Source organism: Enoplosus armatus, chromosome 7 (genome assembly GCF_043641665.1).
Source record: "Enoplosus armatus isolate fEnoArm2 chromosome 7, fEnoArm2.hap1, whole genome shotgun sequence".
Taxonomy (NCBI): Eukaryota; Metazoa; Chordata; class Actinopteri; order Centrarchiformes; family Enoplosidae; genus Enoplosus; species Enoplosus armatus.
Genome location: NC_092186.1, coordinates 19,069,436 through 19,086,280, shown reverse-complemented (window position 1 = coordinate 19,086,280; position 16,845 = coordinate 19,069,436). Strand labels below are relative to the sequence as shown.

The 16,845-nt window shown below is 40.0% G+C and overlaps 1 protein-coding gene across 1 annotated transcript; it reads right to left on the bottom strand.

Moving 5' to 3' along the window:
- Positions 1-262: 262 nt before the first annotated feature.
- On the bottom strand, positions 263-13,274 carry LOC139287776 (voltage-dependent T-type calcium channel subunit alpha-1I-like). The gene is made up of 31 exons (XM_070908948.1): positions 13,131-13,274; positions 12,484-12,620; positions 12,021-12,109; positions 11,494-11,653; positions 10,718-11,042; positions 10,298-10,390; positions 9,928-10,091; positions 9,518-9,560; positions 9,295-9,420; positions 8,912-9,060; positions 8,461-8,646; positions 8,225-8,342; positions 7,971-8,126; positions 7,717-7,833; positions 7,518-7,603; positions 6,502-6,625; positions 6,088-6,156; positions 5,626-5,810; positions 5,366-5,492; positions 4,991-5,116; positions 4,187-4,276; positions 3,587-3,751; positions 3,482-3,509; positions 3,230-3,381; positions 3,019-3,128; positions 2,777-2,910; positions 2,602-2,660; positions 2,186-2,264; positions 1,812-1,933; positions 1,085-1,243; positions 263-334 (listed from the first exon to the last, which is right to left on the bottom strand). The coding sequence occupies exons 1-31, from the start codon at positions 13,272-13,274 to the stop codon at positions 263-265; spliced, it is 3,894 nt and encodes a 1,297-aa protein (XP_070765049.1).
- Positions 13,275-16,845: the final 3,571 nt, after the last annotated feature.

Below are 16,845 nucleotides of genomic sequence, written 5' to 3'. Positions count from 1 at the left end.
CTCACACTTTTTACCATGTATGCAATCAGCTGACCTGAAATATATTTGCTAATCCATAATATATTTTAGAGACATTACCATAACGATGTCATTCAGATAATAGTAACATTAAAATCTCAGGTATCAGGTGAACTATAGTAAATGCTGCATTTTGCTGAATTCTGGTCACACTAATACATAATTCACTTTTCAGAACTGCTTTTAATTAATCAATGACAAATATGTACATAACTACTTAAAACAAGTACATCATGTCTGCAGGTCACACTGCTGGGACGTGGATGGATCTGATTTGACGCTCTCCCACTGCAGCGCCCTGCGCTTCTGACTCCTCCTCCGGGGGGACACATAAGTTATTAGGGTTATTCTGAAATATTCTTCTGTTACATTGGTATGTCAATCTCAGGAGTCAGGAATCAAAGCTTTGTTTATTTTATTATTATTATTTTGTTTATTATTCTGTCGGCGCTGAGGTTTGGATTGGATTGGGCTGATAAATGACGAGAAACAGCGTCCCTGTTACTCTGGATAATTGACACAATACACTGAACAGTTTTCATGGGGACTATTTTTTCGGTGGATTATTCAGACTAACAAGGACGTTGGGACATTTTTACCCTGAAACTGACTTTGACTGAAGACAATCCTGATGTGTACATTTGGTCTTTAATGTTGGTAAGTCTGGTCCTCAATGTTTTTTGTACAATAAGTTACACTTTTCTTTTGTTGTAGTGATTTGTTTAATTTTGGTGCAAATTATAGAAACATAGAGTTCTATATGTTCTCTGAGACAGTTATTTGACTTTACTTGAGTTTAAAAGCAGAGGAAATTCCTTGAAAGAAAAGCTCGATTTAAACTCAAGTTAATATTAATTCATTATTCATTAATTATTGGAAAGTTCGTAAATGTTGAATTGTATGCTTTGTATGCTACATTTCACATTTTTTCATATGTAGATGACCTGCTGTGCGCTTTAAGTAAAATAAAGCCGTTGTCTCTTCCCTATAATTAGGAGCAAATTACATAGTAATCAAAGAATGGCTGCATGTTTGTGTGTGCTTCGTGCGTTTGTAGAAACTGTACCTCGTTGCTGTCCTCCAGAGCCTGCATGATCGCCGCCACCACCAGGTTCACCAGCACAAACTGGGCCATAACCACAAAGGTGGTGAAGCAGATCGGGGAGACCCAGTACAGGTAGCTCAGACAGTGATCATCTTCAGGACGACACTCCCTCAACGTATCCTTCAGAGACACAGAGCAAGATTCAGGGAGGCAGAGGGACGGGGCACATAGACTGGAGGCTACATTACAAAATCTGTCTTACTTTGAAGTCTGTTTGATAAACACAGTAATTTGAATAATGTGACAATATAAAACTAGTAATAGTAATAGTAACTAGTAACTAATAGTAATAGTACAGCAAAAATATACAAAATTCTTATCTTGAGCTTGAAAGATCTGTATTTTATTGGTCTGTAACTTACTAATCATTTCCTGAGACGTTTCCAAAGAATTTCTGCTCCATTTTAAACCCACTAACTTCATTATCCATATATGTTGAATCGTATGCTGCCTGTAGACAAATGTAGGCACATGTTGCTGACCTGCTGTGCACTGACTGAAACACTTCCCAGAATATTAATGGAAAAGTTTCAGAAAATCACAGACCCATAAAATACAATAAATAAAAAACTGTCTTTAATGGGGAAATGGGTTTTGGACTTTGCTGTCTCAGTGGTTAGGGGATGATGTCCTGTATATATAGAGGTTGTGTGTGTGTGTGTGTGTGTGTGTATGAGTGTGTGCACACTTTCATAATCGCGCTCCAGTTGTCTCCAGTGCACACTTGGTAGAGCGTGAGCAGGGCCATCCCGAAATGCCTGAAGTTGGAGTGTCGATTTAAACCCAGGCACGGGTGGTCGATGGTGCATTCTGATTAACACATACACGCAGACAGATAGATTAGCTAAAATGACAATGGCTGAATGATGCTCTGGGTAGGCTGCGGCCTTTACTACGCTGCCTCCTGAGGCTGACTCCTCCCTTTAGGTTTAGCTAAAGGGTTTCTTGCTTTCCTTGGAAGCAATGTGGATTCTGGGCAAATATGGGATCGGCTCTGGGACCATGATCCTTTGCTGTAAGCCTGTGTGTGTATGTGTGTGCTCTGCTAGTAGTGTGACTGACCTAGCTTGCCAAAGAGCTCCACTCCCAGCGCAGCGTAGATAAAAAAGAAGAAGGTGAAGAGGAGACAAATGTTTCCAACCTGGAATCAAAATGCATGTTAGATCCGCTACCATTACCTACAGGCCTTCATTTCTAATTAACCACTGTTTTCTAAGCACAAGTCATCTTATGTGTTTGGTCTTTATTAGTATGCAGATTTGATAATAAAACTGACTGGCGTGCACAACACTGTCGGAGGGTTTCTGGTGTGCAAATAGATACTTCAGGGTCAGAATCTGCATACTGTAAAGTGGGCAAATATTCAAATATTCAACTCAAGCACCAATGCAGCATGAGCGTGCTTATCCATACGCGAAACAAAATCATTCATACTCACATCACGTTTAAAATGAATCAGACAGAAAAAACCTGTTTACCTGTGACAGCGTCTTGATAACCGTTTTCAGCAGAACTCTGATCTTTTCGGCCTTCAGCACTGAAGAGACACGCGAGTTGTGATGTTGTAACTTATAACATGTATACATATGTATAACATGTGCACACACTAGACAGACATTTCACTTTGTCGAGTGTGTGTGTGTGTATGTAAACCTTGTGCTAGTCTGAGTACTCTACAGACTCTCAGGATGCTGGGATTAATGGGAATTGCGTCTGCCATTTTTATCTCGTTGAACACGATACTGACAATGGAAACCAAGGCGACAGCGAGGTCCAGCAGATTCCAACTAAACACACACACACACAAATGTCATGTAACACTTTGGGCCCTTATAATACCCAACATGCAGAAGAAAATTAAGAAAATGAACTTCTCGCTCATTCTGGTGTGTCACCTGATTTTTATGAACCTCAGTAGGCCAAATGCCACAAGCTTCAGCAGGACCTCGATGATCAGGATGGAGGTAAACACGTAATTGGAATACTCTGTGAGATTCTCTGTATACTGAACACACAAAACAAACACACGCAGGTTCATTTCTATCCCCGTCACAGAGTCCATGCAAATGTGTGTTTGTGGGTGTGTGTGTGTGTGTGTGTGCCTACCTGAGATTGATCATAATGCTCGAAAGCCATCACGAAGACACTGATGAAAATGATGACAGTCATGAAGAGGTCCAGGAAGTTGCTGGTACACAGAGTATGGATAAAGCGACGCATGGAGGAGTAGTGTGTGTAATATGGCCTCTGCTCAGGCACTGGAACACACACATGTCCACACACACACACACACACACACACACACACACACACACACACACACACACACACACAGATGCAGATAATTCAGATGTACACCGGCTTTCTTTCTCTCTTGTTTTTTAGACTCTGAAGGGAAACACTCACAAAAATAGACCACCAACAAGCCCCCTCATTCGCCTTACCTCTGCACTGCTGCAATACTTCTCTTTCCACTTTCAGCATCGTTTCATCTGTATGTTTTTGCTCCTGCTGACACTTGTGGAAGGTCTCCACCATTACACCAATGAACATGTCGAGGAGGAAGAAGCTCATAATCATGAAGGAGATGAAGAAAAGAAGCATCCATTCGTTGTGGTTCCTCACAGGCTGAGAGGAGAAGAGAAGAGAGGAGACATCAGAATGTATTTTCTTCTGCGTAAGAAATAAAATAACACAAGCATTAAACATTGCTGCTGTCCTAAGAAGGCAAAACAACTTGTGCATTTAATATCTCGCTCTGCATGTTGACATGCTGCAGCCATGCATTCAATTCAGACTTGAGTCATGTTGGAAGTATTATGGAAATGTTACCCTGTCCTCCCCAGTCAGATTGCCGTTGTTTCAAATGCTTTCCACACACTATTTTTCCAACTGTTCCAGGCAGCCAATAGTTTCCATTTTATTTCTGTACCGTAAGAAAATCAATTAGCAGACCCATGAAACTTGCTTGAGTTGTGTAATCCATCACAATGAACATCAAGCCTGCAGTGTCCATTGTTCATGTGTAAAAACATAAATCAGGCATATTTCTAGCAAAAATACCTGTTGGTCTACTCCCACAGCATCCAGCCCATCATACATGATGTTCATCCAGCCATCCTTAGAGTACATTACAAACAAGGACATCAGGGCCTGAATGGGAAACATAGAAATAACCGTTTGAGTCAACACAAAGTGTTTTTCCAGGTCCTAATATTATTACATCCTATGTTTAGTTACAGTATACAAATTCATTACAATTAGCTGAATGTGATGCTTTTGTATAACCAACTTAAAAAGAAACTAGAAAGCACTCAGAGAGTTCAGACCTCATCTAGCACCGCCTCAATTCTCTTAATTTGATGCTGTAATAATAGAGCATGTTTGGAGGAGAATATCTGTCCTGGATTTTTGGGCCTTTGTAGAAGAGACAAATTGTGCAAAATGTCAAGAAAGTCTGACTCCCTGCCACTGAATTATGGACATGTAACTGTTCCTGTGCCGTCGTCTTTGTGTGAAATGTAATCCAATTTTGCTGAAGATCATTCAGAGATAATATGTGCATGTATCCTCTAAATTTGGTTGTTACTGCACAAAGTATTTATGAGTTATGGAAGTTATGGGTGTAGCCTCTGCTAAAAGATTCTTCTCAAACCAAGGAATCTGGGAAAATGTAGTATACATTCATGCAAACATGCAGAGCCAAACACAAGGCCTCCTTGGTTAGTGCAATGCTAACAAGCAGTTCTCTCTCTGTGATAATCTGTAGTCAGCAGCAGATGCATATTCTGTCTTAAACAGTGATTCAATATTGTCCCAAAAGTAAAACAACTCTCCCTTTCTCATCCTCAGTGCGTTAGTCTGTACCTGAGGCAGGTTGTCAAAGTTGTAGACCTTTCGCTCCCAGCGATAGTTGGCTGACAGACAGTCGGCCTTGTTGGTGATGTTTCTCGTGTCTTGACCCACGCAGTAGTGGAACTTCCCTTTGAACAACTACGGCGTTTGTGTGAGACAGAGACAGAGTGTCTGTAGTGTTATTTTATCTTCGTCCTCACATCATCTCAACTGCATCAAAGTTAGAAGGCTGTTACACTGTTAATGCCAAGAATAAAAGGAGTACATTCAACAGCACAGGTGTTTACTATGAGTGCTTGGCTAAAAGCTGGCCATGGATCATGTTGTTCGTTTTATCAGTCAGGGTAAAATAAAGCTGTGTGTGTGGTATGAGTGTGTGTGTGTTACCTGCACCCCAAGGATACCAAAGAAAAAGAAGAAGGCGCAGGAAATGAGAACGATGTTCCCGATGGGTTTGACAGAGGCCATCAGAGCTTCCACAGCCAGCTTCAGTTTTGGGGCTCTCTTGATGACCCTGGAACATAAACATAAACAGATGTTTGTTAGAAGCAGTGTATGGACCTACAGATACATTCTGACTGAAGGATGCCTCTACACAAACAGGAAACACACATCTATATCCACACACACACAAATAAATGACGTACCTCAGTGGGCGAAGTGTGCGTAGCAGGCGTAAAACTTTGAGGATGCCCAGCATGTTATTTTTGTCCGCACTGACCAGAGAGACAAAGATGTGGACCAAAGACAGAATCACCAACGAACCGTCCATGACATTCCAGGAAGAGCGGCAGTAGCTCTCCTTCCCAAACAGCAAACCAAGAGCCACAACCTGGTGTTAAAGCAACAACATGTCAATACAAAGTCTAAAACACTCCTGAAAATAAGATGATAATCTGAGCAATAAAATAATCTTAAGGTAGAAGAGGACTGGTCCAAAATCATAACAAAGACTTGAAGACTTGTCACAATGGCTTCTGGCTGTACCCCAAACTTAAATGAATGTTAGCTCTTCTCTGCTTCTACTATCTGTTTGTACATTTTTCTTTTTCCTGTTTGATTCTACACGTTTCCCTTCATTTCTAATATCTCTCTAGCTCTACAGTTACCTTAAAAAGCATCTCTACCAGGAAGACAACAGAGAACACGTAACGGGACACATTCAGGATCCATCGCTCCTGAAGGGCGAGAGTGAGATTCATTTTTAACTTGTGTGTATTTTGTGTTACATACAATCAAACATATATTATGTATTATTTATTACAGGAAATACACAGCACCCAACTTGACTCAACTCTCAGTCTGACGTTGTATTTGTCATCTCTCATCATACATTACATGTAGCTGTAGATTATACTGTGTGTGTGTGTGTGTGTGTGTGTGTGTGTGTGTGTGTGTGTGTGTGTGTGTGCATGTGTATCTGTCTATATTTATCGTACTATGCGGATCTGATTGGACAGGTTTGTGTGTATGTCTCAACCCTCTGTGAGGGTTGTGGTACATATACAGTGTGTGTGTCTTACTGTGCTTTTGGGGTCTATCCCAGGCCTCTCGAAAGCAATGGTGACACAGCTTAGAAGAATGAAGAGCAGAATCATGTGGTCGAAGGCCTTGTGAGAGATCATGCGTTGACAAAAGATGCGGAACCTAAACACAAACGCACACTTCAATTAAAATAGCTACAGTCAGTTAAACAGAAGAGGAAAACCAGGGGAATTAAAGAAATTCAATTCCTGTGTTCCCGGTTCAGTTATATCTTGGCATACGCAAAAAGTGCGTCAAACAAATAGGGTTGGAATCACCAGAGGACCCACGATACCATATTATCATGATATGATGATATTGCCATTTTAAACATTTTGTGAGTATTGTGATAACATACAGTATATAGCGATTTATTACCTTTTTTTAACTGCAAATGATGTCCCCAAAGGAAAACTTTTATGTAATAACATTACGTTTTCAGCCTGTTCATCTAACTTCAGTCATTTTTATTGCAACGAAATGGGATTGTCAAGTAGTCAGACTGAACAACACTAAACCAATAAAAACCTCTCACAAACCTCTCACCTGACAAACTCAACTGTTTTACAGTCGACATACAGTAGTTCAACTTGACTGAAGGCAAATGTGTGCGGACCTCTGTACTATTTCAGCCCCTTCAGCAACTTTGTATTTGCAATATTTATAATTTCAATCAATTAGATCAATACTTGGCGCCTGTGTATTGATACAATATTGCCATGCAAAATGTCACAATACTATGCTGTATCGATTAAATCCTCATCCTGATCTAACAACACGGGGTAGGGAGGAGTGGGTCGAGTCGAACAGTCCTCTGAAGGGTTTGGTTGCACTGGCTACTCTACACTACACTACTTCGTGTGTAAAGTCCTTTCTTAAAGTTGTAAATTGTTCAGTTTCATAATGTGTAAATTGGTTGCTGAGAAACATCTGTAGCGCTGTCCAATCAAAAGCGATCAGCTATGTAAAGAGTAAGAAAGCCAAATGAAACTGTGTGTGTGTGTGAGAGACTTACCTGTTCTGTGGAGACAACGTGTAGAGTGCCCAGTCTTCATGCTGTTTGCCCCAGCGGAGTATTTTCTGAATCACATTCAAAGATCTCTGCAGGGGTGAATAGTTACAGTAAGAATAGCCTCATTTTGTTTCATCCCAAAGCAGCTTCCATCACATCACTTAGTGCCTGCTTATTGTGTGAAAAACCTTGTTAAGCTTACATTGTCCACGTTGGTGTCTGGAGGTGAAGAGTCTTCCTCAGGGGCTGAGTTAATTGCAGAGGATTCGCTGGGCTCATGGCGAGAGAGAGAGCTGTCTTGGTCGGATCCTGGGATGCACTGGAACAGAGGAAACAGGAGTTCGGCATAGGTGTGTATGCAAGTGTCTAAGTGTGCTGTACTTAAAAGCCACGTCGGGTGTTTTTCTTTAAAGTATGAAACATCTAGCTCTTGGAGAAGAAGACAGAGGTCCTTACCCTGGCCTGGAAGCTCTTAACCACTATGCCCACAAGTACATTCAGAAGAACATGTTTTCCCAACATGATGACCACAACAAAATAGAGAGCAGCCCACGGGGAAGTAGCAGCCATGGCATTGTACAGGACCAGATTCCAGTCCTCCTGAGTCAGAAGCTGCAATGATAGATTTAACAAAGACAGAGATTGAGGCACAAATTGCAAGATGATGGAATACAATGAAGATTGCACAGATTAGAAAGTCAAAAACTAACCTGGAACACAGTGACCATGGACCACAGCAGGGTGTCAAAGTTTTTTCTGTCAGTGGTGGTGTCTCTCTGCAGTGTCTTGAAGCTAAACTGACCACCGAACAGGTGCATGCCAAGTATACTGCAGAGAAAACAAGTAAATGCAGTCACAATCATTGGAAATTGTTGCATACATTAGAGATGTCTACAGACATACACATGAGGAGGAAGGATTTTTGTGTATGCATGTGTGTACGTGCCTGAAAACGAAAGTGACAAACAGCAGTAGCCAGCACAGTGAGGCTGCCTCTTGCATGGTCCTCTTCAGCACCAGCAGTTGTCTCTTCAGGTACGGGAGGAAGTGAAGCAGCCTCACAAACCGCAGCAGACGAAATGCACGCAGGGCGGACAACCTGCCGTCGGATTTAGCGATTATCTCCCACAAACTGAAAACCACAAACAACCACATATTCAATATACTGTTGGCAACATCTGTCTGACAACTGTAACCATGTATTTAATACTATGTATCTTAAGTCTAGCCTGTTACTAATACTAGTACTACTACTTCTGTAATACTAGTTACAAGTGCTGACATGAACTGTACTCCAGTCAGTGTCCTCCTCCTCCAATATGACAGAAACAATTCATTTTGTTTAATACCTGAACAGTTTTTGTTGTGACACGGTCTAAAAACAAAGCAATAATTACCTGATGATAACGATGACAAAATCAAAGATGTTGTTTCTGTCCCTGAAGTATTCCCACGAGAGAGCCAGCAGCTTTAAGACCATCTCCCCAAAAAATACAATGGTGAAGATGATGTTACTGATCTGTGACATACGTGTCAACACCTTAGGCTGCAATGGGGGATGGGGAGAGGGGGATAAAAGAAGAGAGAAAAGACAAGCAATCAGTACAAAATGAGTAAGAACAAAAAGTCATCAAACCGCTGTCTTTGTAACGGTCAGCCAGAGCCACTTTAGCTTTGAGCCTTCCAGCTGCTCTGGTCTATCACTCACCTTACACACCTGAAATGTACAGAAGCCCGGAGCAGACAATTAGAAGGCAGGCAGAAACACTTTGCTCCTCACCTGCTCATGGTGCTCTATGACCATGGCGAGAATACTGAGGAGAACAGCAGACATGATCGCCCGGTCGAACACCATATTTTTGATGATCCTATTAGCTCTTCTCTTCAATTGTGTCCAGCCTTGAACCTGGAAGACAGGTGAGTCAGTTAAGTGACCCCTCGTTAGTGAGGCAACAGTGCTGCTGCTGCTGCTGGTACTGCAGGAAGTTGTTGACTAGTCTCACCAATCTGGCATTATTCCAGTTGTAGATGCTGTTAGGGTGCACCCTGTCACGGTGCAAAAGGACAAGACATGAATAACAGTAAATAACTGAAAATAGGGTGTTTCAGGTTAAATTAAGACATAATGTTTTCTTCTGGTAGCGTGCATGTGTGTTTTTGCTTGTTGAGACACAAATTAACTGATCCAAAGTAAACTATTCCATGCTAATATCACATTCACCTGTACCAAAATGCACAATAAAATGCTCCAGACACACAGGAGGCCAGCAAACGTGTTGAATTAGAGGCACATCCAAGATTAATTAAAAAAATTTTCCTGAAACAATATTCAGGAATAAAATTAAAGCAATCCCCATAATATCAGAGAAGATCTAAAGGGTGTGTTTGAATCTAAACTCATACAGTAACTGACCTGTTGTATCTACGGGAGATCCTCTGCAGCCAGCAGGTTAACTTTCGACAGAGCCGTGTGACAGACGCAGCGCCAGCAAACTCTTCTGTCTCTCTTTCCATGTTCTCTGCGAACTGGGCAGCGATGACGACTGCGCACACGTTCATCATGATGAAGGAGCCCATCTGATTGGGAAGAAAAGAGAGGCTTTTGAGCAACGTTTTCCAAAACTCATGTATTTAACTTGATGTAACTTGATCTTCTCCCATCCGCTGTTGAACATAGCATAAAACGCCAATCTACAATTAACAAATGACTTTTTCCCCTAGCAAGCCTGGATTACATGTGGGCTTCATTTGGGTAAATAAAAAATAAAAAAGTGGCTACTTACAATGGTGACGAGGATGAAAACTATGAAATTCCAGAAGGAGTGAGCATCCATAACATAAAACATGATCTCCGTCCATCCTTCCAGGGTGACAACCTGGGGGTCGAGAGAGAGACAGAGAGTGATGAAAACAAAATATCACTTTGTGGCAACATTTAAATAAACTCTTGGTTAAAAACATGGTGAACAGTGAAACAGTAAATCAAAACTTCAGAACAAAATACAAAGATATCCCCTCAAGAGTAATGATGGGTTCCCCAGCAACAGGAAAGCTAGACTCACCTATGACTAGATAGATAGATAGATAGATAGATAGATAGATAGATACAGGAGGACATATAGAACATCAGTACCACATCCAGTACCACGTTTTTTAACATTCCCACATCCAAAAGTATTCTGCACATATCAGAGCCTTCTTACCTGGAATATGGCTATCCAGGCGAAGCCGATGTTATCAAAATTGATCGCTCCCATGTGAGGGTTGTGGTCCCCGGCGCGGCACACGTTATAGTACATGTTCCAGTTGACACAGGTGTTAGCAAAGGTGCCAGCCTCCGTAGGCACTAACTCATTCGCAGCCGAAGCATGGTGGGGAGCAGCCAATGAGCAGATTTTCCCATCCTCAATGTAAGGTGGCACATCGTGGCAGCGCAGCATCCCGTTCTTGTCGTCAGGCGAACAGATGAATGAGGTTCTTTTACCATAGTTGGACACATAGTATGGACTTAAGGACACGTTGTACTTTCTGTATAGAAAAAGAATGAACAGCTTATGCACACTAGAACTGATATATTATAGATATCATTACACAGCTTTAACATTTCACATGAGTCACAAATGTTGTGAGTGTTTTGCTATATTGGGTAGATAGGGTCTTGAAAGAGGTCACAGTCAAAAATGCAAATAAATCACAAGGGAGCAGAAACAATTAGTCAATTAATCGATTAGTGGATTGACAGCGTATTAATTGGTGACAATTAAGATGATCAATAAATTGTTTATGTTATTGTTCATGCAGAAATGCCAAACATTTGCTGGTTCTAGCTTCACAAATGTGAGGATTTGCTGTTTTTGCTCACATTATTGTAAATGCTAAACTGTAAATCACAGCAGTATCTGGAGGCCATTTGTGCAGCTTCCCAGAGAGACATGAAAAAGTGCAAACAGTGGAGGAGCAGACCAAACAATTTCCTTACGTGGTGACGTTCTCTCCCAGGAAGCAGCGTTTGCGCAGCTGCCCTGCCCACAGCTGGACTCCCACAACACCAAAGACGTGAATCACAAACATGTAGAGGATGAGAACATTTGCAAGCATGGGCACGGTGTCCAAGAGTACGGTCACCAAGTTTCGCATATCTACACAGATGAACAGAAAAAGACACCCTCAGACATTATTTTAAATAATATTTTGTCACACACATTGACACTGAATGTGAACTTTACTAAGCTTGAATGTGACAAGCTTAGTAAAGTTAATAGTAGTATACGTATCTTTCAGTGTAAATATCCAGAATGTTCTTCTTGTTCTTGCCAGACAGTGGACATGTTATTAGGTTAGGTTTAAATTTTATTATCTTAAGTTCACTATAGCATTGCCCGACCTATCTCCACACTGTTTGGGCTGTCTTTGCAGGAGTTAGCATGGGGCGAAAGAGTGAACGGTCCACCAAAGATAGAGTCCGTGTTCTCATCAAGTCCTGCAACTGTTCAAATGTCGACTTACTTGGTTCTCTGCCGATAAGTCGCATGGGCCTGAGCACTTGACAGACTTGCAAGTGGATGCCACGTGAAGCCAGACAAAAATCCAACACCCTGAAGGGACAGTTGCAGACAGAAACAAAGAGAAGAGTTTCATTTTGTGTTCTTTTGTTTACAAAAATTAAAATGTACACACATTCTATTACTGAATATGAAAACATGACAGGTTGATGGTCCAAAACGTTTTTGTTGAATGCCTTCTCTAAAATACAGTCAAAAAGTCAGGCCAGTCAGACCAAAGCTGTTCAAAGGTTTTGTTTCTCTGGTTTGAAACTAAGATCCCGGCTGTGTTGCTTATGTTGTTTTTAACCCTGGAGAAACTGAGAAATGAAATATGTTTTCCTAAGGTGACTGCTGTTGTCTATCTGCAGACAGGAGAAAATAGAGCAATTTGTCGGCATGAGCGAAAGGCATTGTGTGATACGAACTCTCCAGAATTGATGAAGACTTCAAACTTGTTCCAATTGTTGCTGAGGTAGCTCCCTTTATAGCCAAAGACTCCCAGGGCCACCATCTTTATGAGCATTTCCACCATAAAGAATGCAAAGAAAACAGCATCCAATACCTGGTCATACACGGTAGAAAAAAGTACAGTTAAACATACAGTAGAAACAACAAGCCTAACATAAGTAATCAGGAGTGCAGGGGTCACACTAACCTCTAGGTTGGAGCTGTTCTCCTCACCCGGCTTGTACATGCCCAGAGCCACACAGTTGAGCAGGACCATCAGTATGGACACACAATCCAACCATGTGGAGGAAGAGGTTAAGGCCAAAACATATATTAATTCATTCATATAATTCATTAACAACCAAAATGGCCAAATTTATACAATGTTCGAATTTGTGACAGCCAGACAGGTGACAAAAAGATGCATGTAGGAATTCACAGAGGAAAGTCTATGTGCTCCGCTTCAAATCTTTTTTTAGAATTTAGATACACTCAGAAACATACAAAGTGGTATGATATTTAGTTAAGGTTAGACTTCCATCAGTAAGAAAGGATATGGGCTGCAGGTCATTTTCAGACACCAGTTACGGAGTCTTGAGGTTTGTTTTAAGTAGAGCAAAACTACAGGTGCCAGGGCCGGGTAGGGCAGCTGCTCTTCCTCCATGAAGACGGAGTCTGGGTTGGGAGCTTGTTCTGGCATGGGGAGGGCCACCTCCCGCTGCTCCTCCTTCTGTCCCTCAAAATCCCTGTGCTTGTGCTTGGACGTCATGATAACGTCCAAGCACAGACACTCTGGAGGGACGTTAGGGAGAGGCTAAGAGAGGAAGGGGTAAAAAGAGGGAAACAGACTGGTGAGAGAAAGAGGAGAAAAGGGAGGGAGAGACACAGACAGGGAGCAGGAAAATGACTTGAAAAAAGGCACCAATTAAACAACATAGAACATAAAGAAACAGGCTGTGGAGTATCCCTAAGTAACTGGGACATTTTTGCTGTTTTGTTTATAAAATGTAATTTTCAGTGTTATAGGCACCACAAACAAATCTCCATACTCCTCTTTTACATCACATAATGTTGGCTAAACGCGTCAGCACAAAAAAAAAAAACAAGCTAGACCACTAAGTGTTTATTTATTTACATGTGGAGGAAGTATTGAGATCCTAGAAATACTGCAATACAAATACAAATAAAAGTAGAAATACTGCAATACAAAGGTTTTCCTTCATTGAATTTGTCACTTGAATAAAAGTACACAAGTATTGTGAGCAAATTGTATTAAAGTATCAAAACAAAAAGTACTCATAATGAATAAAACATGATGAAATGCATATGTGTAACACTATATATACACATATAGTGAAAACCATGTAATGTGATTTTAGCCACTGTAACTAATCTAGCTCGTTGAATGCTACGCGGTAACGTTGGCCTTTGCTATGTCACCTGAACGCATGGTGTGTCTTGATACAGTAAGGAACTTCGGAGGAAGAAAATCAGAAACTTGGCTCAAATATGTATGCACTTGTGAAAGTTTATTCATGTCACCGGTGAGTTAGCTAACTGGTAATATTTAAATAACGTTAGCATTAGCTAGCTAAGTGTTTTGCATTCTAGATACTCTTCAATAAAGTTAATCGGGTCACTTAAAAAGGACGTCCAGGTGTATTGCCAGATGTTACATCAAATCCCGTGACCCATCAGATTCTGTGACCACATTAGGGATTTCAGCTAACTTAGCTACATTGCCACTGCAAAGGTTTTTACACAACTTTATTTTGATAACGTTAGCTGTTACAAAACATGGTGCGTCCATAGTATTTAGTTAACTAGATATGTCGCAAATTGTAATAACTTCAGTCTCAACTGTAACCTGTCAGATTCTGTGATGCTCGAGGATCAACGTCAGCTAGCTAGCATGAAAAAGACCAAATGGACGACCAGATGTTGACAGGTAACTAACTAACTGGCTAACGGTGTTATCTCTCTACAGACTTTGGCCAAACACCGTTTGTGCTATAGGTTAACAGCCATCACATTTATGAACCTCTGTATCTTCAATTTTGGTCTTGATCGCTATCAAAATGTATTAAGGTAGAATAACGCATAGCTATAATGTCAGTCATCATTAAGTCACCTTAGTTAGCCTAACATCATCCATGATCATCAATGTCCCCTTTCATGTAACTTAGCTTATTACAGGTAAAACCATTACATGAGAATCACAAACTGGGCAAAGACACTTACCAGAGAAAAACGTTGATAACTTGGCTGTGGTCAATTTGTTGTTCACTACCAACTTATCACTTTTGAGTTAAACTAGCTAACGACTTTCAAAGTGTTGTTGCAGTTTAAACACCAAAGCTAAGTGATTTTGAAATGTAGATAAATATTTGATAATAACAGTTTCAGTCATCACATTCTGGAACTTGTGTGGGGAATTAAACAATATTACCACTGCAAATGTTATGGTAAAAACACTGAGTTTTATTTATATCCAGCTCTTATTATACATCATATGTTTGGTTCTGATGTGATGTTATTGTCTTAAATGGTGAATTGTTGCTTTAACTGTATTTTGTTGGCATATTGCGTGTAGTATCAGTGCAATGTTGATAATGCTGTGTTGTTTTAATATGGACCCCAGGAAGAGCAGGTTAGTCGTTGCCATGGTAACAACTAATGGGGATCTATGTTAATAACAAAAAAGAATATAATCACCCTTTTTTTTTAAATTACATTTGCATTTATGGATTTATACAGTCAGCATATTGGTAAATGCATATGAGAATAATACACTTCCTTAAAAAAAACAATCTGGTGATCCATTGAGAAGTATATTCATGAAATATTTCGCACAGTGTTTTGAGATTAACAGTTGTCATTTAGGGAAAGTATTCCTTCTCAGGGTATGGGGCTTATAGGCTCCTGTATTTGTGGTCACTTTATTACCTTTTCCTAGCACCACCCTGGGGCTGATGTGTTTTCACATATTATAAGATGGTGAGGGTGTAATTTATGTATAGAAACTATTTTTAATGGTCACTCAATGTCGGTACAATGGTTAGCCTCATACTAGACCCATAAAGTTCAAATTCTCCTATCCAGGAATGAAAATAAAATGAGCACCAATGAATCAGAATCAGAAACTGTTTATTGCCAAGTAACATACATTACAAGGAATTTTCTGTGGTCTGAAGGTGCTATTGTTTTGATAACAAATAAGTAGAATATAAAAGCTAAAATAAGAATAAGAATAAAAATAAAAATAAGATAAGATAAATAACAACAGTGCAGTGTGCAATGTGGTTCTATTTTAAGATGTTTAGTATCCAGAATAACACAGGATACAGACACAGTAGGTGTTGGTCTGAAATCATTCCCTCATTCACTTACTCACTACTTCCTATTAAACATTTGGTTGTTTATAGTGAGCAGCAAATTTAAACTTCAGACACTTCTAAATCACCGTCATTTTGAACCATGTAGTGTCTTATAACTGTAACTTACACATCTATCAAAGATGAAGTGTTGCATTGTGGGATTTATAGCACAAAGTAGTGTACCTGATATGGACATGACATTTCTTGTTGCATTTTGAAACATTTTCAGGGCACATACAGTGCAGAATTGTACACTTTCAGACACAAAAACAAATGCATTTTCCAGGTTCTTATCCTGTGTCCCTTTGACTTAAATTCCAGCAGCCTTATACACATTATTATTATTATTATTATTATTATTATTAGTAGTAGTAGTAGTAGTATTATGGATTGAATTTGAGACTTTTAACGTGTAATGAACCACACACAACCAAAATTCTTTAAGTTTTATTTAATTGCAGGAAATTAAAGGTATCTTAAACATGTTAAACAAGCTCAGTCAGTACATGTTGCTCTGTATCTGAAGCATCACATTATTCTCTGTGTTGAACATTTAGACTGCATATTGAACACCTTACTTACACAAATCTGGTTTCAATGACCTCTTCAGTTACTATTTGACATTTTAGTCTGACATAGTCTTCTTAAATCTCTTTTTAGTCATTTTTAGTCTCCAAGCAATCTCAAACTCATTGTAGTTGCAAAAACAGCTTTTTGTTTTAACAATATTATAATCACATCTCGAGGTGACTATTTGTTTAACCCTGGTTTATGTTATTTGTGTAGCGTGTCCTCACAGTGGTGCTCTGTCAAGAATAGTGTAATAGCCGTTAGAGAATTTCTCAGTGTCTGTACCACATTAACTGGCATAAATATACTTTGGTTTCTGAATAAATTAAAGATGATTTTTGAGTATTCCAAATTCCTTGTGTGTGTGTTCATACTTGGCCAATAAAGCTGATT

Bases quoted from the DNA above. Each gene is read 5' to 3' on its own strand.
- LOC139287776 (XM_070908948.1), bottom strand. From the start codon at position 13,274: ATGACGTCCAAGCACAAGCACAGGGATTTTGAGGGACAGAAGGAGGAG. The intron at 12,110-12,483 runs GTTCGTATCACA...CTGTCCCTTCAG, and splicing joins GTCTTCATCAATTCTGGAGA to GGTGTTGGATTTTTGTCTGG. The intron at 2,911-3,018 runs GTGACACACCAG...GTGTGTGTTTAG, and splicing joins CTGAGGTTCATAAAAATCAG to TTGGAATCTGCTGGACCTCG.